This window comes from Pelophylax lessonae, assembly GCF_965119305.1.
Source record: "Pelophylax lessonae genome assembly, chromosome: 7".
NCBI lineage: Eukaryota > Metazoa > Chordata > Amphibia > Anura > Ranidae > Pelophylax > Pelophylax lessonae.
Window position 1 is genome coordinate 66,607,769 of NC_138774.1, and position 25,938 is coordinate 66,633,706.

Here is a 25,938-nt window from a genome sequence, read left to right on the forward strand (position 1 = left end):
CTCCTAGCCTTTTAGGGGTACAAACAATAGTAATTGGGGCCTAGTGTGGTTGTGTACGTGTGATATACATACACTTTTTTGGGATCATATTTTCTATTCCGCTATTTAATCAAAAACCTTTGGGGATCAGTTAAATTGGGGGATAGTCTGTGTTGGTACGTGTGAGAGAGATCCACCTTTCCAAGTTGTTGAGGTTCATCTCATACTTCTGAAGGTTTGAGGGTGCTGCCTGTTCCATACTCCCCCTACTCCTAGCCTTTTAGGGGTACAAACAATAGTAATTGGGGCCTAGTGTGGTTGTGTACGTGTGATATACATACACTTTTTTGGGATCATATTTTCTATTCCGCTATTTAATCAAAAACCTTTGGGGATCAGTTAAATTGGGGGATAGTCTGTGTTGGTACGTGTGAGAGAGATCCACCTTTCCAAGTTGTTGGGGTTCATCTCATACTTCTGAAGGTTTGAGGGTGCTGCCTGTTCCATACTCCCCCTACTCCTAGCCTTTTAGGGGTACAAACAATAGTAATTGGGGCCTAGTGTGGTTGTGTACGTGTGATATACATACACTTTTTTGGGATCATATTTTCTATTCCGCTATTTAATCAAAAACCTTTGGGGATCAGTTAAATTGGGGGATAGTCTGTGTTGGTACGTGTGAGAGAGATCCACCTTTCCAAGTTGTTGGGGTTCATCTCATACTTCTGAAGGTTTGAGGGTGCTGCCTGTTCCATACTCCCCCTACTCCTAGCCTTTTAGGGGTACAAACAATAGTAATTGGGGCCTAGTGTGGTTGTGTACGTGTGATATACATACACTTTTTTGGGATCATATTTTCTATTCCGCTATTTAATCAAAAACCTTTGGGGATCAGTTAAATTGGGGGATAGTCTGTGTTGGTACGTGTGAGAGAGATCCACCTTTCCAAGTTGTTGGGGTTCATCTCATACTTCTGAAGGTTTGAGGGTGCTGCCTGTTCCATACTCCCCCTACTCCTAGCCTTTTAGGGGTACAAACAATAGTAATTGGGGCCTAGTGTGGTTGTGTACGTGTGATATACATACACTTTTTTGGGATCATATTTTCTATTCCGCTATTTAATCAAAAACCTCTGGGGATCAGTTAAATTGGGGGATAGTCTGTGTTGGTACGTGTGAGAGAGATCCACCTTTCCAAGTTGTTGGGGTTCATCTCATACTTCTGAAGGTTTGAGGGTGCTGCCTGTTCCATACTCCCCCTACTCCTAGCCTTTTAGGGGTACAAACAATAGTAATTGGGGCCTAGTGTGGTTGTGTACGTGTGATATACATACACTTTTTTGGGATCATATTTTCTATTCCGCTATTTAATCAAAAACCTCTGGGGATCAGTTAAATTGGGGGATAGTCTGTGTTGGTACGTGTGAGAGAGATCCACCTTTCCAAGTTGTTGGGGTTCATCTCATACTTCTGAAGGTTTGAGGGTGCTGCCTGTTCCATACTCCCCCTACTCCTAGCCTTTTAGGGGTACAAACAATAGTAATTGGGGCCTAGTGTGGTTGTGTACGTGTGATATACATACACTTTTTTGGGATCATATTTTCTATTCCGCTATTTAATCAAAAACCTTTGGGGATCAGTTAAATTGGGGGATAGTCTGTGTTGGTACGTGTGAGAGAGATCCACCTTTCCAAGTTGTTGAGGTTCATCTCATACTTCTGAAGGTTTGAGGGTGCTGCCTGTTCCATACTCCCCCTACTCCTAGCCTTTTAGGGGTACAAACAATAGTAATTGGGGCCTAGTGTGGTTGTGTACGTGTGATATACATACACTTTTTTGGGATCATATTTTCTATTCCGCTATTTAATCAAAAACCTTTGGGGATCAGTTAAATTGGGGGATAGTCTGTGTTGGTACGTGTGAGAGAGATCCACCTTTCCAAGTTGTTGGGGTTCATCTCATACTTCTGAAGGTTTGAGGGTGCTGCCTGTTACATACTCCCCCTACTCCTAGCCTTTTAGGGGTACAAACAATAGTAATTGGGGCCTAGTGTGGTTGTGTACGTGTGATATACATACACTTTTTTGGGATCATATTTTCTATTCCGCTATTTAATCAAAAACCTTTGGGGATCAGTTAAATTGGGGGATAGTCTGTGTTGGTACGTGTGAGAGAGATCCACCTTTCCAAGTTGTTGAGGTTCATCTCATACTTCTGAAGGTTTGAGGGTGCTGCCTGTTCCATACTCCCCCTACTCCTAGCCTTTTAGGGGTACAAACAATAGTAATTGGGGCCTAGTGTGGTTGTGTACGTGTGATATACATACACTTTTTTGGGATCATATTTTCTATTCCGCTATTTAATCAAAAACCTTTGGGGATCAGTTAAATTGGGGGATAGTCTGTGTTGGTACGTGTGAGAGAGATCCACCTTTCCAAGTTGTTGGGGTTCATCTCATACTTCTGAAGGTTTGAGGGTGCTGCCTGTTCCATACTCCCCCTACTCCTAGCCTTTTAGGGGTACAAACAATAGTAATTGGGGCCTAGTGTGGTTGTGTACGTGTGATATACATACACTTTTTTGGGATCATATTTTCTATTCCGCTATTTAATCAAAAACCTTTGGGGATCAGTTAAATTGGGGGATAGTCTGTGTTGGTACGTGTGAGAGAGATCCACCTTTCCAAGTTGTTGGGGTTCATCTCATACTTCTGAAGGTTTGAGGGTGCTGCCTGTTCCATACTCCCCCTACTCCTAGCCTTTTAGGGGTACAAACAATAGTAATTGGGGCCTAGTGTGGTTGTGTACGTGTGATATACATACACTTTTTTGGGATCATATTTTCTATTCCGCTATTTAATCAAAAACCTTTGGGGATCAGTTAAATTGGGGGATAGTCTGTGTTGGTACGTGTGAGAGAGATCCACCTTTCCAAGTTGTTGAGGTTCATCTCATACTTCTGAAGGTTTGAGGGTGCTGCCTGTTCCATACTCCCCCTACTCCTAGCCTTTTAGGGGTACAAACAATAGTAATTGGGGCCTAGTGTGGTTGTGTACGTGTGATATACATACACTTTTTTGGGATCATATTTTCTATTCCGCTATTTAATCAAAAACCTTTGGGGATCAGTTAAATTGGGGGATAGTCTGTGTTGGTACGTGTGAGAGAGATCCACCTTTCCAAGTTGTTGGGGTTCATCTCATACTTCTGAAGGTTTGAGGGTGCTGCCTGTTCCATACTCCCCCTACTCCTAGCCTTTTAGGGGTACAAACAATAGTAATTGGGGCCTAGTGTGGTTGTGTACGTGTGATATACATACACTTTTTTGGGATCATATTTTCTATTCCGCTATTTAATCAAAAACCTTTGGGGATCAGTTAAATTGGGGGATAGTCTGTGTTGGTACGTGTGAGAGAGATCCACCTTTCCAAGTTGTTGGGGTTCATCTCATACTTCTGAAGGTTTGAGGGTGCTGCCTGTTCCATACTCCCCCTACTCCTAGCCTTTTAGGGGTACAAACAATAGTAATTGGGGCCTAGTGTGGTTGTGTACGTGTGATATACATACACTTTTTTGGGATCATATTTTCTATTCCGCTATTTAATCAAAAACCTTTGGGGATCAGTTAAATTGGGGGATAGTCTGTGTTGGTACGTGTGAGAGAGATCCACCTTTCCAAGTTGTTGAGGTTCATCTCATACTTCTGAAGGTTTGAGGGTGCTGCCTGTTCCATACTCCCCCTACTCCTAGCCTTTTAGGGGTACAAACAATAGTAATTGGGGCCTAGTGTGGTTGTGTACGTGTGATATACATACACTTTTTTGGGATCATATTTTCTATTCCGCTATTTAATCAAAAACCTTTGGGGATCAGTTAAATTGGGGGATAGTCTGTGTTGGTACGTGTGAGAGAGATCCACCTTTCCAAGTTGTTGGGGTTCATCTCATACTTCTGAAGGTTTGAGGGTGCTGCCTGTTCCATACTCCCCCTACTCCTAGCCTTTTAGGGGTACAAACAATAGTAATTGGGGCCTAGTGTGGTTGTGTACGTGTGATATACATACACTTTTTTGGGATCATATTTTCTATTCCGCTATTTAATCAAAAACCTTTGGGGATCAGTTAAATTGGGGGATAGTCTGTGTTGGTACGTGTGAGAGAGATCCACCTTTCCAAGTTGTTGGGGTTCATCTCATACTTCTGAAGGTTTGAGGGTGCTGCCTGTTCCATACTCCCCCTACTCCTAGCCTTTTAGGGGTACAAACAATAGTAATTGGGGCCTAGTGTGGTTGTGTACGTGTGATATACATACACTTTTTTGGGATCATATTTTCTATTCCGCTATTTAATCAAAAACCTTTGGGGATCAGTTAAATTGGGGGATAGTCTGTGTTGGTACGTGTGAGAGAGATCCACCTTTCCAAGTTGTTGGGGTTCATCTCATACTTCTGAAGGTTTGAGGGTGCTGCCTGTTCCATACTCCCCCTACTCCTAGCCTTTTAGGGGTACAAACAATAGTAATTGGGGCCTAGTGTGGTTGTGTACGTGTGATATACATACACTTTTTTGGGATCATATTTTCTATTCCGCTATTTAATCAAAAACCTCTGGGGATCAGTTAAATTGGGGGATAGTCTGTGTTGGTACGTGTGAGAGAGATCCACCTTTCCAAGTTGTTGGGGTTCATCTCATACTTCTGAAGGTTTGAGGGTGCTGCCTGTTCCATACTCCCCCTACTCCTAGCCTTTTAGGGGTACAAACAATAGTAATTGGGGCCTAGTGTGGTTGTGTACGTGTGATATACATACACTTTTTTGGGATCATATTTTCTATTCCGCTATTTAATCAAAAACCTTTGGGGATCAGTTAAATTGGGGGATAGTCTGTGTTGGTACGTGTGAGAGAGATCCACCTTTCCAAGTTGTTGGGGTTCATCTCATACTTCTGAAGGTTTGAGGGTGCTGCCTGTTCCATACTCCCCCTACTCCTAGCCTTTTAGGGGTACAAACAATAGTAATTGGGGCCTAGTGTGGTTGTGTACGTGTGATATACATACACTTTTTTGGGATCATATTTTCTATTCCGCTATTTAATCAAAAACCTCTGGGGATCAGTTAAATTGGGGGATAGTCTGTGTTGGTACGTGTGAGAGAGATCCACCTTTCCAAGTTGTTGGGGTTCATCTCATACTTCTGAAGGTTTGAGGGTGCTGCCTGTTCCATACCCCCCCTACTCCTCATCTAGCCTTTTAGGGGTACAAACAATAGTAATTGGGGCCTAGTGTGGTTGTGTACGTGCGAGATACATACACTTTTTTAATCATATTTCCTATTCCGCTATTCAATAAAAACCTTTGAGGATCAATTGAATTGCGGGATAGTCTGTGTCGGTACGTGTGAGAGAGATCCACCTTTCCAAGTTGTTGGGGTTCATCTCATACTTCTGAAGGTTTGAGGGTGCTGCCTGTTCCATACCCCCCCTACTCCTCATCTAGCCTTTTAGGGGTACAAACAATAGTAATTGGGGCCTAGTGTGGTTGTGTACGTGCGAGATACATACACTTTTTTTGATCATATTTCCTATTCCGCTATTCAATAAAAACCTTTGAGGATCAATTGAATTGCGGGATAGTCTGTGTCGGTACGTGTGAGAGAGATCCACCTTTCCAAGTTGTTGGGGTTCATCTCATACTTCTGAAGGTTTGAGGGTGCTGCCTGTTCCATACCCCCCCTACTCCTCATCTAGCCTTTTAGGGGTACAAACAATAGTAATTGGGGCCTAGTGTGGTTGTGTACGTGCGAGATACATACACTTTTTTTGATCATATTTCCTATTCCGCTATTCAATAAAAACCTTTGAGGATCAATTGAATTGCGGGATAGTCTGTGTCGGTACGTGTGAGAGAGATCCACCTTTCCAAGTTGTTGGGGTTCATCTCATACTTCTGAAGGTTTGAGGGTGCTGCCTGTTCCATACCCCCCCTACTCCTCATCTAGCCTTTTAGGGGTACAAACAATAGTAATTGGGGCCTAGTGTGGTTGTGTACGTGCGAGATACATACACTTTTTTTGATCATATTTCCTATTCCGCTATTCAATAAAAACCTTTGAGGATCAATTGAATTGCGGGATAGTCTGTGTCGGTACGTGTGAGAGAGATCCACCTTTCCAAAATGTTGGGGTTCATCTCATACTTCTGAAGGTTTGAGGGTGCTGCCTGTTCCATACCCCCCCTACTCCTCATCTAGCCTTTTAGGGGTACAAACAATAGTAATTGGGGCCTAGTGTGGTTGTGTACGTGCGAGATACATACACTTTTTTTGATCATATTTCCTATTCCGCTATTCAATAAAAACCTTTGAGGATCAATTGAATTGCGGGATAGTCTGTGTCGGTACGTGTGAGAGAGATCCACCTTTCCAAGTTGTTGGGGTTCATCTCATACTTCTGAAGGTTTGAGGGTGCTGCCTGTTCCATACCCCCCCTACTCCTCATCTAGCCTTTTAGGGGTACAAACAATAGTAATTGGGGCCTAGTGTGGTTGTGTACGTGCGAGATACATACACTTTTTTTGATCATATTTCCTATTCCGCTATTCAATAAAAACCTTTGAGGATCAATTGAATTGCGGGATAGTCTGTGTCGGTACGTGTGAGAGAGATCCACCTTTCCAAGTTGTTGGGGTTCATCTCATACTTCTGAAGGTTTGAGGGTGCTGCCTGTTCCATACTCCCCCTACTCCTCATCTAGCCTTTTAGGGGTACAAACAATAGTAATTGGGGCCTAGTGTGGTTGTGTACGTGTGATATACATACACTTTTTTTGGATCATATTTTCTATTCCGCTATTTAATTTAACTGGGCCTCCATGCGAGACCTGTGTGCCTTGTTGCGCTGTTTTGAGTACTCCACCAACATGGCCAGTGGCAATGACGCCGTTCTCAGCTTAACTATCCCACTTCTATGCCTCCTTGAAAAAACAATTCGGGCGATGATGGAAGAGGATGTGGCACAGGATGAGGAGGAGGAGGAGGATGAAGAGGTAACATTTCCAAGGCTTTCAGGGCAGTCATTCGCAAGGGGCTCCGAGGGTGGGTTCCTGCACACGCAAACGCCAGGGACGCAATTGTCCAGCAGGGGCACAGTTCTGGAGGATGAGGAGGATGAGGAGGAGGAGGAGCTGGAGGAGGAGATGGAACCATGTTCACAGCAGGGTGGCACCCAGGCCAGCTCATGGCCATCACTGGTGCGTGGCTGGGGGGATACAGAGGACACGGACCATACACCTCCCACAGAGGACAGCCTTTCGTTGCCTCTGGGCAGCCTGGCACACATGAGCGATTACATGCTGCAGTGTCTCCACAACGACCGCCGAGTTGCCCACATTCTAACTTGTGCTGATTACTGGGTGGCCACGCTGCTGGATCCCCGTTACAAGGACAACGTACCGTCCTTAATTCACTCACTGGAGCGCGATCGCAAGATGCGCGAGTACAAGCGCACGCTGGTAGACGCCATGCTGCTGGCATTCCCATCTGACAGCGGGGCCACAGTGGAAGCACAAGGCAGAGGAGGAGGAGGAGGAGGTCGCCAACGCAACCAGGGCACCGCCAGCACCTCAGAAGGCAGGGTTAGCATGGCCGAAATGTGGAAAAGCTTTGTCAGCACGCCACAACAAACAGCAGCACCAGCAGCTCAGATGGAACGTCTTAGCAGGAGGCAGCATTTTACCAACATGGTGGAGCAGTATGTGTGCACACGCCTACATGTAGTGAATGACGGGTCTGCCCCCTTCAACTTCTGGGTCTCCAAATTGGGCACATGGCCTGAGCTTGCCCTTTACGCCTTGGAGGTGCTGGCGTGCCCTGCAGCCAGTGTATTATCTGAACGGGTATTTAGCACGGCTGGGGGCGTTATAACAGACAAGCGCAGCCGCCTGTCCAGAGACAATGTGGACAAGCTCACGTTCATTAAAATGAACCAGGCATGGATCCCACGGGACTTTTCCGTACCTTATGCAGAATAGCAATGGATACCGACCTTACCCACCCATTGTTCCATTTTTGCTCTTTCTCACTCTTTTGGGGTGTACCCTCATTTAAAATTTGTGAAAAGAAGCAGTGTTGGCTACCTCGTCCTCCTCCTCAGGGCCAGATTAATGTAGGGGCTATTGGAGCTGCAGCTCCAGGCCCCTACCTTTTATATAGGCCCCGGGTTGGCCATATTCACTGTTACCGCTCTTCTGTCACTTGTAAACACAGAAGTCTGGCTTCTATGCTCGCTTCCCCAGGCAGCACCCTCAGAACCTCCCCACACAGCGTGAAGGCCGGACAAGGAGGGACAGTTGGCGATGCATGGATGTGTTTATGGGCTTCAGAGACAGCATCCCATGTTGAATTAGGCATGCATGGCTGCACCCTTCCTCCTCTGGGTGCATGGCAAGGCACGGCCCTAAGGCCCTTCAAAATCCTCAGCACCAAGCCCATGATGCTGTTAATCCGGCCCTGGTCCTCCTCCACCGCCGCTTCCACCTACACCGCCCATAGGTGTGCGCAGCCTATTGCATTAAGGTGTGCACCCCAAAGTTGAAATACACATGCATGTGTTTGCCAGCAGGGAGAGTAATGTATCGGGGCCATGTACCTGTAGGCAAGGAGAAATAGAGCAGAGCAGGTCCCAGGGAGATCTTTCCCATCTCCTCACTGGCAATGCTATGTGCCCTAGGTGATTAGGGTGTGCCCAGGCACACCCAGCACACCCTGTGCGCACGCCTATGTCACCGCCACATCCACCACCACCTTAACCTCCCTCCTACTCCATATGGGCCTCGTCCTTCAGAGATGAAGAAGAACATTGTTTTATTTTTCTGTTTTTTTTTGTTGTTTTAAGTTATTTCCCTATCCACATTTGTTTGCAGAGCACTTGCCATGCTCTTAATTACGTTTTGCTGCTATTTGCAGCACTCTAGCCCTTTCCTTTGGTGTTTTAGAGCCATTTTAGTGCCTTAAAGTTCGGGTCCCCATTGACTTCAATGGGGTTCGGTGTCCGGGAAAAGTTCGGTAAAAGTCCGGGACACGGACCCGGACTTTTTTTTAAAGTTCGGCCGAACCCGTCGAACACGGACATCTAGGTGTTCGCTCAACCCTAATCCTGAACAAATAGATCTACAAAAGGGAACCAGGTAGGTGCCTGTATGCAGAGTAGTAAAATATGTGTCATTACCTTAGAAGATTGGACAAGAAAACCGTACTAGTGTGGAACCATTACATTTGCATTCGATTTGCATCAGGGAATAATGCACAAGGCTTTTTCTCCTCAATAGGGGAGGGTGGAGGTATTCTGCAGAAATCCCATTTAACGGTAGATCCCATGATAGAGTATTCTCTACCTCCCCTTAACAGATCAAAGGGGTCTGACAAAGGGAAGCATCCATCATGTGTGTGCTCAAAACCGACCAGTTAAAGGAGTTTGGGTTAGTGACTGAAGAAAATTTTTTTTTTTTTTTTTTTAATCAAGGGTATTTGGGGCTAAATTGGTGTTTTATTATCGTGTGGTTTGTGTCTGGGAATCGAGCATCCACATCGGTAGACCGCATTGTCCTTCGTGTACATGCTATGTTGTGAGATGATTCTTGGCTATATTGCCTTTCTACTATACAACCGATTCATATTGGGGTGTAGAGACCCATTCATCATTATAGTAGTGGGTAAAGTGCACTTTATCCTTTCAAAATTAGGGTAGGGATCACCCTCACATGGAATTGCTGCCTCAGAGGGTGGCCTGCATTTGGCAGTGGTCTATAGCCAAGAGAGTTGGCCTTCAGAGGTGGGACCTCATTGAAAGCCGAAGCTATTTGAAATATGTATAAAGAATGTACGTGGGCTGAGGTGGAGAAAATCATTTTGATAGTGGGTACCGAGGATGGGTTTGGAGTCCGTGTGAGGGTGATCCCTGATTAGAGAGCCCAATTGTCAGAGCTGAGCTTAGATCGTAAGGTAATCACAATAATAGCAATGCAACATTCACTTTGATGAATCAACTATATTATTTGATTAGGAGAGACTTATGGGTTCCAAGGAGAGATGGTGGGGATGGGGGGTAGATAGCCCACAGTATGATCAGGATGGTTTTGAAGTCTGTGTTCAAGCTTTAGTGAATGGGCACATTTGTTTAGGAGGTCTCTAGCTATCTTTAGTAGTGAACGTCCTCAGAAGTTGTGGTGCAGTTCTCTTTTTGGGATAGGTGAGGGGGGGGGGATTAAGGAAGTTTTGGGGGCTGGAAGGCTTTAGAAGACCGGTGAATAAGTTGGTGTCACATGTGGGTTTTATACATTACCAGCCATTTTTCTGGGGGGGGGGGGGAGATGGGGTTGCCGCATTCTTAGGTTGGGAAGCCTCTTCTGGGTATGAAGATCCAAACTCGTTTCCAAAATGGGGCAGTTTGTGTTTACTTTTTGGTAAGAGAAGAGATTCCTGGGTCATTTATGTTTGCATACAAGGTTTGTGGGTGGCAAGGGTATGATGAGTTGTAATTTGAATGATGGTTTGAAGGTTTGAAGGTTTCAGAGGTTAAGATTAAAGATAGGAGTCTGTCAATTATTCAATTAAATTTCATGGCGGGTCTTCTAAGGACCGGGGAAGCCATAGGACTGTTGTTCCTGTGGATACTTGGTTCTGATAGAATGGTTCTTCTTGGGGAATTGGATCTTTGACATCTAATGTGGAAGTCATCTCTTTCTGGTATGGTATCCATAGATGTGGATCTTCTGAGGTGTGGAGGGTGGGAGCTTTTCTACCAATCAGAGATTTCAATAGGTGGTAAGTTGAGTGTATTGCAGAAGGGTGTCAAGTCCTTTGGTACACGCAGGTTAGCTGTGCGGCCCTGTGGAGTGGCAGAGAGACAGAAGGGAAATTTCCAATGGTACTGGATTTCTCTAGAGCGTAAGAGATCAAGGAGAGGGCGTAGTTCTCTTCTCTGTTGAGAGTGATGGGGGAGAGATCCTGGAAGATTTTAATGTCAATACCTTGGTATAGCAGGTTTCGTCAGTCTCGCGCCCTTCTTAGGATCTCTTCTTTAAGCTTGAAATTAACCAGACAACAGATCACATCTCTGAAGGGGTCAGTATCTCTGCCTCTGGGTCTGAGTCCTTTGTGTAGGCATTCAAATTCAATGGGAGACTCTGGGGGACTGCCTAGGAGGTCATTGAAGATAGCCATAGTTGTCTGGGTAATTTGGTTTGGCTCGACTGTTTCAGGTAGGCCTCTTATACTTAAGTTGTGATGACGGCCTCAGTTGTCCAGGTCTTCCATGTATCCTTGGAGGTCTCTGAGCTGTGTGTTTTGTGTGCTGGAGGTCGTCTGGTGTTGGTGGATGGTATCTTCATGGTGAGATGTTTTTTCCTCAATTTCACCCAGCCTTATTGTCATGGTTTGGATATCCCTCCTGAGATCTGTTACTGCAGAGGCTAGAGTGGCTTTAATATCTTCTGCCACTGATCTTAGGTCCTGGATGCTGAGGGGTTGTGCAGGCGCAGTGTTCGATTGCAGAAGCTGGCTCTGACTCCTGCCTGAGTGGCTGAGACTGGGGGAGCATGCAGTGCTCGTGGAAGCCCGAGATGAAGCCGGGGCCTTGCGTGACCGGGACCGGAAGATCTCTGGTATGCTGTGACTCATCTGTGTACCTGAGTCTCTCAGTGAATGAGACCGGGAGGGGGATGTATGAGCTGATGTTCTCCCCATGTCTGCTCATGTCTGCTCGTGGACATGGCTCTGATAATTAGAAGGATTTACCTCTATAGCCAGGAGCACGGAGATTAGGTGGCCATTCAGGTCTGGCTCCAAACCACGCCCCCCTGTTGCAATTTTTTTTATCACACTGTATTTGGGCAGTGGTCTTATAAAACACATTATTTGGGGGGAAAAAATCACTTTTTGGAATTAAAAAATAAGAAAATAGTAAAGTTAGCCCATTTTTTTCTATAATGTGAAAGATATAGTTATGCTGAGTAAGTAGATACCCAACATGTCATGCTTGAAAATTGCACACGTTCGTGGAATGGCGACAAACATTGGCACATTAAAATCCTCCCCATAGGAGACATTTTAAAGATTTTTACAGGTTACCAGTTTAGAGTTACAGAGGAGGTCTAAGGCTCAAATTATTGCTCTTGCTCTAATGATCGCGGCGATACCTCACATGTGTGGTTTGAACACCGTTTACATATGTGGGCGTGACTTGCGTATGCGTTTGCTTCTGCACGCGAGCTAACGGGGACAGGGTGCTTTAACTTATTTTTGTTTTCCTATTTAATTTATCTTTTATTTTTTATTTTTACACTGTTTTTTTTGTCTTTAAATGTTTGATCACTTTTATTCCTATTACAAGGAATGTAAACATCCCTTGTAATAAAAATAAGCACGACAGGTCCTCTTTAATGTGACATCTGAGGTCAAAAAGACCTCAAATCTCACATCTTCACTAAAAAAGAAAAAAAAAAATGGGCTCTTTAAATCCATTGCTAGGAGGGGACGTATGCCGTCGCTGTGGTCCTCCAAGGCCATAGAGTCCAGTGCCCTCACTTGACTTCCTGTCTGAGGAGACAGCGGACCGAATCGTTTTCCCCGCTACCGACGGATCCGGAAAATGACCACTAAGCAGCGGGAGGGGGGGTCACCTCTCCCACAGCCCAAAAGGTGAATCCGCCACTAGGACCACCCGTATGTTAAAGCAAACCGCCCGCTGTTTAAAAAAATACCAGGGTTTTGGCAGCTATCCACTCACTGTTCAAATCTTTTAGACTTCATCTCTGTAACACTAATGGCACTTTTCCACTGCAAGTACCGGCTCGTACCGGCTCGGCTCTACTCGGCCCTGCTTGGCCCGGTTTGCTTTTCCACTGCTGGTACCGCATGGTATAGTGTCGGAACGGTTCGGTACGGTACGGTATAGGTTTGCTTTTCCACTAAAGTAGTACTAAAGTTAAGTGGGTGGGATAACAACGGGGTGGGATTCTCTGACCAATCAGTGGCTAGTAGTGACTGCATGCAAAGGATTGTGGGATATGGTACCAGTTTGGTACCTGTTGGAACCACAATCGAGTAGGTACTGTTTTTTCAGAGCCGTACCGTACCGTACCGTTCGGTTCCATGCAGTGGAAAAGCAAACCTATACCGTACCGTACCGAACCGTTCCGACCCTATACCATGCGGTACCAGCAGTGGAAAAGCACAAAAGCATGCCGAACCGGTACGGTTCCATGCAGTGGAGAAGCACCATAAGCAACTTATTCACTCCCCTGTTATCTCTTTCCTTGACTATTGTAACTCCCTTCTTATTTGTCTACCTCTCCACAGGCTATCTTTTTTTCAGTCTATCATGAATGCTGCTGCCGGACTCCTCCACCTTACCAGCCATTCAGCGTCTGCTACCCCTCTCTGCCAGTCCCTCCACTGGCTTCCCATTGCCCAACAAATAAAGTTCAAAACTGTAAACACAAGCCATTTATAACTCTGCCCGAGTTACATCACCAATCTTGTCTCCAAATATCATTCAAACTGTCCTCTCTGCTTCTCCCAAAACCTCCTGCTCTCTAGCTCCCTTGTCTTCTCCACCTATGCTCGTCTCCAGGACTTCTCCAGAGCCTCTCCCATCCTCTGGAACTCCCTACCCCAATCTGCTTGGCTATCTCCTATTCTGTCCACTTTCAAGCGATCCTTGAAATCTCATCTCTTCACATATGCCTATCCTGCCTTCAGCTAATACCCAAATCTTCTAAGATCACAGTTGTAAGCTCAATTGTAAGCTCACAGGAGCAGGGCCCCTCTAACCCTCTTGTATTGAATTGTATTGTTGCTGTATTTTCTTCCTTTATATTGTAAATCACTGTGCAAATTGTTGGCGCTATATAAATCCTATATATTAATAATAATAACATCATTATGTTGAAATAAACATACCGTGTCCTCTGAAAAAATCGTCAACAGCTGGAAGCCTTCCACGCCCACCGAATTCCTCTGCTCGGTCCAGGAGGGCCTCTTTTACAGTTTCATAACCGGTTAGGACAATAATAGGATTATGGCCAAAATAAATAGTATATATTGATCCATATTTCTCTGCAAACTGAAAAAGAATATGAGTTTTTTTTTTTATATTTGGCAAACATTAATAAAAAAATCTATATTCTTAATGACTACAGTTTAAAATATGGAGACTGGAAGAACCATTGCTGTTTATAAGCTTTGGCATAATAATCTTTACTGTACCAACCAATATACTTTGCCCATCACTCAACCAATTAAAAAAAAAAACTGAATGATGGTGGATAAAAGGGTAAGACCACAGCTTTCTTGATTTCAAATCATATTTTGTCCAACAATAACAGCAAACTAAATTACAGTTGGGGCTGGTGGTTTAAGACTCATTGTTATCCAAATGCTATGCAAGCAATGGTATCTGCTTGTTTTTTTTTTTTTTTTTACTTAAGCTTGTTGGTGCTCTTGGTAGTAAAACTCAGTTCCATTTAGCTTACTGCTGACACTGGAGAGAGCCCAGTATAGGACTAATGTGTCCTCGGTAATAGACTCTGGGTGCCATCTTGGGATAGCATATGCTAGTGTTGACATAGAGTTCTCTTAAGATTTTGTAGAGCATCTGCATCACCAAAGGGTAATAATTCAAATAGGGACAGGACCCCATTGGTGAAGGATAGATCGGACTTTCTGTTGCTATAAGCCTGCCAATGGTTTGCTTATGTCATGTCATTGCCAAGGACTACATTCCTTGGGCTCAGAGGAAATGTAGGCTTGTGGGGGCAGGTCATTTGGGACACCACTAGGGATGGCCTTGCGGTTCGCTACCCGCCAAATTTGCGAACACATGGCGTTGTTCGCGGCGGCCATATTAGTTTACATTGGTGAGAACTTTGACCCATGACACAGCCGTCAGGTGGAACGGGGGACAGCCAATTAAAACATTTCAGCACATGGACATGCCCCCTACCCTATAAATAGACCTGAGCTGTCGCCCATTTCACATTCCGCTTTTTGCCAGTGTAGGGATAAGTCTGCTGTGCTCATGAGGAAGAGATTGCCAGACACATATAGCTCTGTGAAGATCCACAAAAGTCCTTTTCAGGGCTGGTATTTCGGTATAGGTCTACTAGTATCTTCTCAGGTTAGGGGCAGGTATCCAGTCGGCGCTTTAGGGGCAGTTAAGGATCGGCAGCAGTCACACACAAATCGATCTGTTAATGTAATTTAAAGGGCTGCAATGTCGGTATAGGTCTATTACAGTCTCTTCAGTATAGAGTCAGGTATCCAGTCTGTGCTTAGGGGCAGTTAGAGATCAGCATCTGCAGTGACACAAATCGCTCTGTTAATGTCTACAAAAGTCATTTAAAGGGCTGCAATGTCAGTATAGGTCTATTCAGTCTCTTCAGTATAGGGTCAGGTATCCAGTCTGTGCTTAGGGGCAGTTAGAGATCGGCATCTGCAGTGACACAAATCGCTCTGTTAATGTCCACAAAAGTAATTTAAAGGGCTGCAATGTCGGTATAGGTCTATTACAGTCTCTTCAGTATAGGGACAGGTATCCAGTCTGTGCTTTAGGGGCAGTTAGAAATCTGCATCTGCAGTGACACAAATCTCTCTGTTAATGTCCACAAAAGTCATTTAAAGGGCTGCAAATTTTTTGGTACTGCTGAGCAGTGCACTAAAAAGGGGTGTGGGGGGTGGGGGAGGGGGGTAATCCACAGTATAATATACTTTATAGAAAGCATATTATAGTGGATTAGTAGTATTATTGTGCACTGTGCAGCATTGTGACAGGTGTTGTGACTGAGCGTTGCTGCAGCAATACTACACACAGTGACAAAAGCCCTTATAATGTATTATTACTGGTGTGATAGACCAATGGCCCCCCCAATGCCACATATTGAAGTGGGGTGTTATCTGAGTATAATTTTACATGTTTATTTGTGTCCTGCAACAATATTGCCTCTTTTGCTGAATTAAGTCTGATACACACAGTGCCAAACTAACTGGCCAATTTTTTTTTTTTTTTTCAAAATTCTTTATTAGAAAGAAAACATACAGGCATACCACTTATCAACAACAAGTACAATCAACTGTCGAGTATAGCGAGCAAATAATAAATTATGGACAATACAAACAGCACTTCAAAATGTACCAACATAGCACTAGTTCGTCAATAGAGCGCATCTGAGACAAAATGTAAACCCTCCATGAAGCCCACGGCCTAAGCTCTCTAGAGCTGGATATTTAAAAAATAAATTCGTTCGCAGGGCACCCTCAGGCAGACCCCCCCGCCCCACCGGCATCCATCTCAAGGCCGGCTACCGGGGAAGGGAGGCCCCCCCCAGGCGCCCCGGAATGTCGCGGCAGACTCCAGAGGGCTCACTGGCGGTACTTCCCCCAAAGGGGTGTCGCACCGCGCCACTCCCGGAAACCGACCGATCCACCGTATAGGAAGTCAACAATACTTTAGCCAATACCCAGGAGCGGCAAAGAGGGTGAAAAAACCTATAGACGGTATGCCTAAAGCCAAGAAAGAGAAGAAAAAGCTATGGACAATAAACAAAGAGAAAAGAGAAGGGGGAAGGGGACCAGGGCGAGAAAGGAAGGGGTCAGGAAAGAGCCAAAGAGGGGGGTGGGGGAAGGCCGGCCGACCCCCGCCCAGCGACCACTAGCGGGTAATCAACTCCGAGTATTCCGAAGTGTATTTAAATTCGTGCCAGTAGAACCAGCGTTTCAGGAACGTTTCTCGTGTAACGCGCTCAGTGGCTACTAGATCTTCCATATCGTTGAGACAAGAAACCTTGCGGAGCCACATAGCTACCGTAGGAGGCTGCGTCTGCTTCCAGAGCGGGGGGATGCAGCTTTTAGCCGCTGTGAACAGAAGTGGCAGAATCGACTTCCGATAGGACGCTCTTGGATATTCATGATGATGAAGGAGGAAGAGGGCCGGGTCCAGGGTGAGGGGATGGTCCGGAAATTTCTGGGCAATGCGTAGGACCTCCTTCCAGAAGGGTTGTAAACACGAGCACGACCAGAAAACGTGTAAGTAGGTGCCCACCTCCTCCCCACATCGCCAACAAACCTCGGGGCAGGTCGGAAACATGCGATGAAGCCTGGCCGGGGTATAGTGCCAGCGGGTTAAACACTTATAGCCCACCTCCTGATACCGCGAGCAACGGGAGGTTTTGTACCTGAAAAATAATATCCTCTCAACCTGATGTTCCGTAAAAGATACATTCAGGTCCTTTTCCCATTTGGCAATAAATGGGGGACGGAAAGATTCGTCCGGCGAGGCCAGGGCCCGGTAGCCAATTTTTTTTTAACTGGTGTGATACACCAATGCCCCCCCCCCCCCCCCCATACCACATATTGAAGTGGGGTGTTATCTGAGTAAACTTTTACAAGTGCATTTGTGTCCTGCAACAATATTTCCTCATTTGCTGAATTAAGTCTGGTACACACAGTGCCAAACTCACTGGTCAATTTTTTGAACTGGTGTGATACACCAAGTCCCCCCAATACCACATATTGAAGTGGGTGTTATTTAACAGTATAATTTTCTAAGAGTGTATTTTAGTCCTGCAAAAATTTGGCCTCTTGCTGTGTAAACTGTGCTACAAACAGTGACAACAGTTACTGGCCAATTATTTGTAGAACTGTTGTAATAAACCTGTGGCCCCCAAATACCACATATTGAAGTGGGGTGTTATCTGAGTAAACTTTTACAAGTGTATTTGTGTCCTGCAACAATATTGTCTCTTTTGCTGAGTTAAGTCTGGTACACACAGTGCCAAACTCACTGGCCAATTATTTGTAGAACTGTTGTAATAAACCCGTGGCCCCCAAATACCACATATTGAAGTGGGGTGTTATCTGAGTAAACTTTTACAAGTGTATTTGTGTCCTGCAACAATATTGCCTCTTTTGCTGAGTTAAGTCTGGTACACACAGTGCCAAACTCACTGGCTAATTTTTTGAACTGGTGTGATACACCAATGGCCCCCCAATACCACATATTGAAGTGGGGTGTTATCTGAGTAAACTTTTACAAGTGTATTTGTGTCCTGCAACAATATTGCCTCATTTGCTGAGTTAAGTCTGGTACACACAGTGCCAAACTCACTGGCCATTTTTTTGAACTGGTGTGATACACCAATGGCCCCCCAATACCACATATTGAAGTGGGGTGTTATTTAACAGTATGATTTTCTAAGAGTGTATTTTAGTCCTGCAAAAATGTGGCCTCTTGCTGTGTAAACTGTGCTACAAACAGTGACAACAGTTATAGGCCAATTTTTTGAACTGGTGTGATACACCAATGGCCCCCCAATACCACATATTGAAGTGGGGTTTTATCTGAGTAAACTGTTACAAGTGTATTTGTGTCCTGCAACAATATTGCCTCTTTTGCTGAGTTAAGTCAGGTACACACAGTGCCAAACTCACTGCCCAATTTTTTGAACTGGTGTGATACACCAATGGCCCCCCAATACCACATATTGAAGTGGGGTGTTATCTGAGTAAACAGTTACAAGTGTATTTGTGTCCTGCAACAATATTGCCTCTTTTGCTGAGTTAAGTCTGGTACACACAGTGCCAAACTCACTGGCCAATTTTTTGAACTGGTGTGATACAGCAATGGCCCCCCAATACCACATATTGAAGTGGGTGTTATCTGAGTAAACTGTTACAAGTGTATTTGTGTCCTGCAACAATATTGCCTTTTTTTGCTGAGTTAAGTCTGGTACACACAGTGCCAAACACAGTGGCCAATTTTTTGAACTGGTGTGATACACCAATGGCCCCTCAATACCACATATTGAAGTGGGGTGTTATCTGAGTAAACTATTACAAGTGTATTTGTGTCCTGCAACAATATTGCCTCATTTGCTGAGTTAAGTCTGGTACACACAGTGCCAAACTCACTGGCCAATTTTTTGAACTGGTATGATACACCAATTGCCCCCCAATACCACATATTGAAGTGGGGTGTTATCTGAGTAAACTTTTACAAGTGTATTTGTGTCCTGCAACAATATTGCCTCATTTGCTGAGTTAAGTCTGGTACACACAGTGCCAAACTCACTGGCCAATTTTTTGAACAACTGGTGTGATAGACCAGTGGCCCCCCAATACCACATATTGAAGTGGGGTGTTATTTAACAGTATAATTTTCTAAGATTGTATTTTAAGCCTGAAAAAATGTGGCCTCTTTTGATGTGTTAACTGTGCTACACACATTGACAACAGTTACTGGCCAATTATTTGTAGAACTGGCAAACTGACGGAACGGCAGATAGGGAGGAGAGGAAGGCAGAACTTGCATTGCACAAGAGGTACAAAGCACACTGCAAATGTATCAGGAGCGAGCCATCAACCATGTACAGTCACATCTGGCGCTCCCAGGACGCCGTCACATAGCTCCGCAGTGTGGGCTTTTTTTGTTGCCATCTGTAGCCTTTGATGTCAACGCATAAGTCACGGTAAGCCCAACACTCACCTAGGGACAACCACCTTAAGAAGGCACCTGAAATCCCATCACCGAGCCCAGTGAGAGCAACACCGTCAGAACCCACAAAGCCACACTCCAGGCTTTCACCGTCCAGCCTCTTCTCCTTCTCCTTCTCTCCTGTCTCCTCACAGTTGTCCAACACTCCACCTTCCATGATGCCGTCTTCACGTTGTTCTGGAAAAAGGCAGATTTCTGTGGCTCAAATGTTGGAGCATAAAAAATGGTGTCCGACTACTTCGGGTTAACGGCCGATGTGGACGCTCTGAGGAGTGATGAACCCCTGGACTACTGGGTGGGCAGGCTTGACCTCTAGCCAGAGCTTGCAAAATTTGCAAAGGAACTGTTGGCTTGCCCCCCTTCCAGTGTACTATCCGAAAGGACGTTCAGCGCAGCAGGGGGGATCGTGACCGATAAGCGCACTCACCTAGCTTCAATTCAACACATGTGACCAGTAGACCATGTTTCATTGAAATTCCTCATGACAGGCCACAAATATATGCCAGACCGCCATCCACCCACAACAATTCCTGGTCCTTGTTTTCGCTAAATACAGCGGCATAAAAGGCATTTCATGTCCATTGAATGGTTAATTTTTGCAGCCTATACAGGCCGACACTTGCTTCTGTATCCTGTGTGAATGCCTAATGTCCCTCTAGCCATTAAATACTACGTTCTTTGCTGTCAGTTAAACCCATGTGAGCTAATTTTTGGAGCCTATACAGGCCGACACTTACTTCTGTATCCTGCGAATGCCTACTGTACCTCTAGCCATCAAATACTACGTTCTTTGCTGTCAGTTAAACCCATGTGAGCTAATTTTTGGAGCCTATACAGGCCGACACTTACTTTTGTATCCTGTGTGAATGCCTAATGTACCTCTAGCTATCAAATACTATGTTCTTTGCTGTCAGTTAAACCCATGTGTGAGCTAATTTTTGGAGCCTATACAGGCCGACACTTACTTCTGTATCCTGTGTGAATGCCTAATGTACCTCTAGCCATCAAATACTACGTTATTTGCTGTCAGTTAAACCCATGTGGGCTAATTGTTGGGGCCTATACAGGCTGACACTTACTTCTGTATACTGTGAATGCCTAATGTACCTTCAGCCACAGAATACTACGTTCTTAGCTGTCGGGTAAACCCATGTGGGCTAATTTTTAGGGCCAATACTGGCCGACACTTACTTCTGTATCCTGTGAATACCTAATGTACCTTCAGCCATAGAATACTACGTTCTTAGCTGTCAGGTAAATGCATGTGGGCTAATTTTTGGGGCCTTTTATGGCCGACACTTACTTCTGTATCCTGTGAATGCCTAATGTACCTTCAGTCACATAATTCTACGTTCTTAGCTGTCAGGTAAACCCATGTGGGCTAATTTTTGGGGCCAATACTGGCCAACTTTACTTCTGTATCCTGTGAATGCCTAATGTACCTTCAGCACCAAGAATACTACATTCTTAGCTGTCAGGTAAATGCATGTGGGCTAATTTTTGGGGCCTTTTATGGCCGACACTTACTTCTGTATCCTGTGAATGCCTAATGTACCTTCAGCCACAGAATTCTACATTCTTAGCAGTCAGGTAAACCCATGTGGGCTAATTTTTGGGGCAAATACTGGCCGACACTTACTTCTGTATCCTGTGAATGCCTAATGTACCTTCAGCCACAGAATTCTACATTCTTAGCAGTCAGGTAAACCCATGTGGGCTAATTTTTCGGGCAAATACTGGCCGACACCTACTTCTTTATCCAGTGAATGCCTAATTTTTTAGACTGGAATTGAAAATCAATGGGTCTGTAAAGGTTCCGCCAAATTGTGGAATAGATGCGGACCCATTTTACAGATGTGTGAATGGACCCTATATGTATTTGACATTTATTTACCGGCTGCTGTCAGTTCTGGCTGATTTATGAAAAAAAAAAAAGATATATTTTTTGCCGTAAAAAAAAAAAAAATATAGGGCAACTTTTCCAATTGCAATACTTCAGTTATGACATTGTCCATGTGCTGGGACTATTTGTGCACAGCAAGTACGTCTTTTGTGGCTGCAAATATGACCTAAAGATTTTTAAAGTTCACCTCCCCTTAAAGTCAATGGGGCCAGCCGCAAAATCACGGTTCACAGACTTTTGAAAAAATTTGCGGCTGACGTTCGCGAACCGCCCCGGCCGATGTTTGTCCATCTCTAGACACCACTTCTATCCCCGAGGAACAATGGCGCCAATTTAGGACTGATGCTTTATCCAGTAATCACTAAATCACGTCCACCTTTTGCTTTTAATATTAAACAAGGTGATCACATTACCACCCCTTACTATGGCACTAGAGGTATTCTGGCAAAGGACTAATGTGTCCTCTGCTATTGGCTCCACTTACCCTCCTGAGAGAGCCTGCATCTAGCTCTCTTAACATTTTATGTCCATTTTAGGACACAGATTTGCTATAAATTGAACAGTCTGGATCATCAATCAGGGACCATGACAGAAGGAAGTTTCAGATAAAGGATATAAAAAGGCTCTGCTGCTGCCTCATCCCTTAGTAGGAAGGTTTGAGGATCTGGAGACCAGATTGCCCTGTGCATAAGACAGAGTGCATGATCATAGTCAGTTAACAGTAAAGGAGAGGCTTACTGCTGCAGGATTCACTGGTGCCCTGAAACCTTAGTACCTGCGTAAAATACAACAAGAAAAAAGTCAGTACCTCAATGAACTGAGACACTAAGGGGGGTGGCCTTTGGTCAATTCCTAATGTGCTGTATGCACTGAGAATCAATGTACTGTACCCGATGGACCAGTACTATTTATACTACCTTACTTTTTCTAAGAAACTGTATATTTTGGGTATTTGGCTACTGTTACTACAAGAGTCATCTGCATGTTCTATGTGAGGAGTCACCCCCCTCTTTGGGATTACTACCCAGTACAAATTTGGTGTAGTCAGCAGGATGAAGGAACATCCCACTACCTTAGAAGGTGTCACTGAGGGACAATGATTGTACCAATAGGAATCGGCTTCTTGTTAACTCCAAAATGTAATTGCACTGAACATTTATCCAACAGACTGAACCGAACAACTGAAATGCTCTGCTCATCTGCATCAAGTTTATGCAGCACACCTCCCTGACCATCAATTCCCTGGAGGGTGGAACTTGAAGGGCACTATTAGTTCTGCCTAAAGGGAGTGGACCACCTAGAAGTGGTGGCAGAACTAAAGAAAGCCTGTATGGTGAAGTTACCTCTGTGGCAAATATCCACAAAACATTCTGCACTTGGTGTAAACAAGATGGTGAGACTCTTGCACAATTTGCAATGGCCATATAGGATATTGGGAACCATCTGGAGAATAAAGATGGATCAGACTGTACAGCAGTAGCAAATCCTGTCCAACCTATGCACAACCAGTTTATATCTGGGGTTTGTGCAAGAACTGCACCGAACAATCGAGTGAGAGCACATGGCAGTGTTACAATCACAGTACTGCTAAAAGGAGCTATACAATGTCATCAGGAAGATGATGAAGCAGAGGACTGGCTGTACCCCCTTATCAGGCACTTGGAATGTGTCCTCTGCCATTGGCTTCAGTTGCCATCTTGGGAAAGCCTGTATCTACTTCTTTAAAGATGTTCCTGACCATTTTAGGACACAGATATGCTATCCGTAGAACAGTCTAGGTTATTAAGGGGCCGTGACAGTGGGGAAGTTACAGACGGGGACAGGCCCCCAGTTGTGAAGGAGAAAAAGGATTCTGCTGCTGCCTCATCCATCAGTGGGAAAGTTGGAGGATCTGGAGACTGGATTTCCCTGTGCTTAGGGCAGAGTGCTTGGTCTGAGTCAGTGAACAGTAAAGGAGAGGCTGGTGGCCTCAAACCTTTAACAAGACTCATGAGTAGTGAAATGAGCATGTAAGGGAGGTAACCACTGGTATATTCCTATTGTTCTGTACACACAAAGGATCTATGTTCTCCTACATTGCCACCCTTTGACATGGGCTTCTGATGGTGGTTATTTTAGCATACATTGCACAGGCTTAGTCTACTGTTGTCACCAAGTGGGAAATTACATGCTACCATAGCTGGAGTGCATGCATGTAGATATGCAGAGACTGAGAGAAATCAGCAGTACTCATATGCAACAAAGCATGAAAAAAATGTGAATAAAAAATAATAAAAAAATAAATTATATATACTGTGTGTGTGTGTGTATATATATATATATATATATATATATACCATATACCATATACCATATACCATATACATAATTGTGTATGGTGTACAGCATTTATCAAACTAAATGTTATTCAGTTAGTATACGTTTATTTTAAACAGATCTAATTGAATTAATGAGGCTGGTACTCACTGCAGTTACATTAAGCCTTGGTTCATACTACGAACCACACTGCTTTCCTGTGCAATTCACATGTGATTCAGTGCGGTGCAATTTGAGTCTGTGCATGCACCAATTTTGAAACTGGACTGCAACCAAATTGCATGGTCATTTTATTTATGTAAAAATAGTTTATGTAAAATAATCCAGTGCTAACAGGTCTATATCTAGTGCAAAGGGATGATTTTATATATATATATATATATATATATATATATATATATATATATATATATATTGATTACTGCTGCTAACACAAAACAGTGTTCACACTTTCACCTGTGTATTGCAAAAATAAAAATAAAAACTATGCATGTGTAATAGAGATACCACAACAATCCTTATAAATATATATATTACATATAGCACAATAACCATATAATTGAGGGAAAAATGCATGTTTTGACTGGATATACATTTGGTCCATCTTATGGGGTGAGAACGATATAACACTGGTAGTGGAATAAGAGCACTACAAATACAGCAACCCCAGAGTGGTCACCAGTGGAAACAACTATATATATATGCATATGACTTACTGCAAAAAAAAGAAGCACAGTAATAAAATGGACACAGGACACTGAATAACACAATTTTTAATATATATACTTTGAACAAAAAAATTTACTGTATATTATTTTTTGTTGTTTTTTTTTAGGAAAGATACATACACACATAAAATATTTTTTTTATATGAAAAATTTTGTATATAGTAAAGCAATTGTTATGAATTAACATGTCTTTTGTTTGGAGATGCACATGGTCATTTTGTACCATGCAATCCAGTGCAGCCAAACACAAAGTGTTTGCGGCCTGTGTTTGGGGTGTCATTAAGATTGACTACTATAAACATGGAGCGCTGTCTATCAATACATACATAAATAATAATAATAATAAAAAAATACCAAAATACATGTGCAATAATATGAATAAAAATGTGCAAATAAACTCATCAAATAAATTCATCAAATCAAAGTCTACCAAAAAGCAAAGTGTCTCTTAATAAAGTAAAAGTTAAATCACCAAAAGGTGAAAGCTGATGAACATACAAAAAACCTTTCTTCATTCCACCACCACTGTGCACTGATGACCAGATGCTCACACATCGGCTTACAAGAAAGTTAGACCATAAAAAAGAAAAAAGAAAAAGTCCAGACGGAAGAGAAAAAGCCCAGATGGATGGATGGATAGTGGATGTTTAGCCTCTCAGTACAGCCTCTAGCCATCAAATTTGATACATTTGTTGGAACATTTTTATTCATATTTATGCACATTTATTTTGGTGTATTTTGAGGTTTAATTGAAGATTCATTTTTTACAAATTATTTTTTATATATTTATTTACATATGTATTGATTGACAGCACTACATGTATATAGTATTCATGTTGGTTAATATTCTTTGGTGTGTAAATATTAGTGAGAGCAGCTGTTTTTTTTTTTTTATTATTTATTAGGCACTTTTAGCCCAGGATAATTTTTGGTTTTCTGTCATTAAGATTGCTCTGGCACCCGCAAGGGCAGTGCAATTGAAAGGCGGTGCGGGAAAGTGCACAGATCGTGGGTTTTCCACACTGCAATCTAGTGTGAACCTAGGCTAATAGCTGATAAATTTTGCTGGCTTAATTAAATCCATAACAAAACTTGACCAGGTCAACAACAGCTATAACAATTTCATTTGTACATTGTTTTTTATTTTGCATTAGCCATTTTCAAGAAAGCAGGCAAAGAGCAATTATGAGAAAGTTTTTGTTTGCATTAGCCATATAAAGATGTTTTATCTAATTTGTAACTGAGGAGTTTCATACTTTGTGCATGTTAAATGCAGAATAAGAGTTGCTTCTAAAAGTTTCTTAGCACAAGGGTTAACACCTAATCAATATCAAGTACACAAGCATTGGATGAGTGCCTCTCGGCTAGCAGAGATTCTTCTAACTCTGTAGTAAATCTCTACAGCTAATTCAGAATCTTCCTTCTTCTACACAGAAAATAGAATCATTTTATAACCCGTACTTTCTTACTCAAGC

At 43.6% G+C, this 25,938-nt stretch overlaps 1 protein-coding gene across 1 annotated transcript in view; it reads right to left on the reverse strand.

Annotated features, from left to right (window-relative positions):
• The window catches only part of LOC309559482 (cytochrome P450 2G1-like), an 85,339-nt gene that overhangs the window by 59,091 nt on the left and 310 nt on the right, over nt 1-25,938 (reverse strand). The window contains exon 2 of the mRNA XM_082262756.1: nt 13,930-14,092. Coding sequence (XP_082118882.1) covers nt 13,930-14,092 — 163 coding nt within the window. The remainder of the gene's footprint in view (nt 1-13,929; nt 14,093-25,938) is intronic.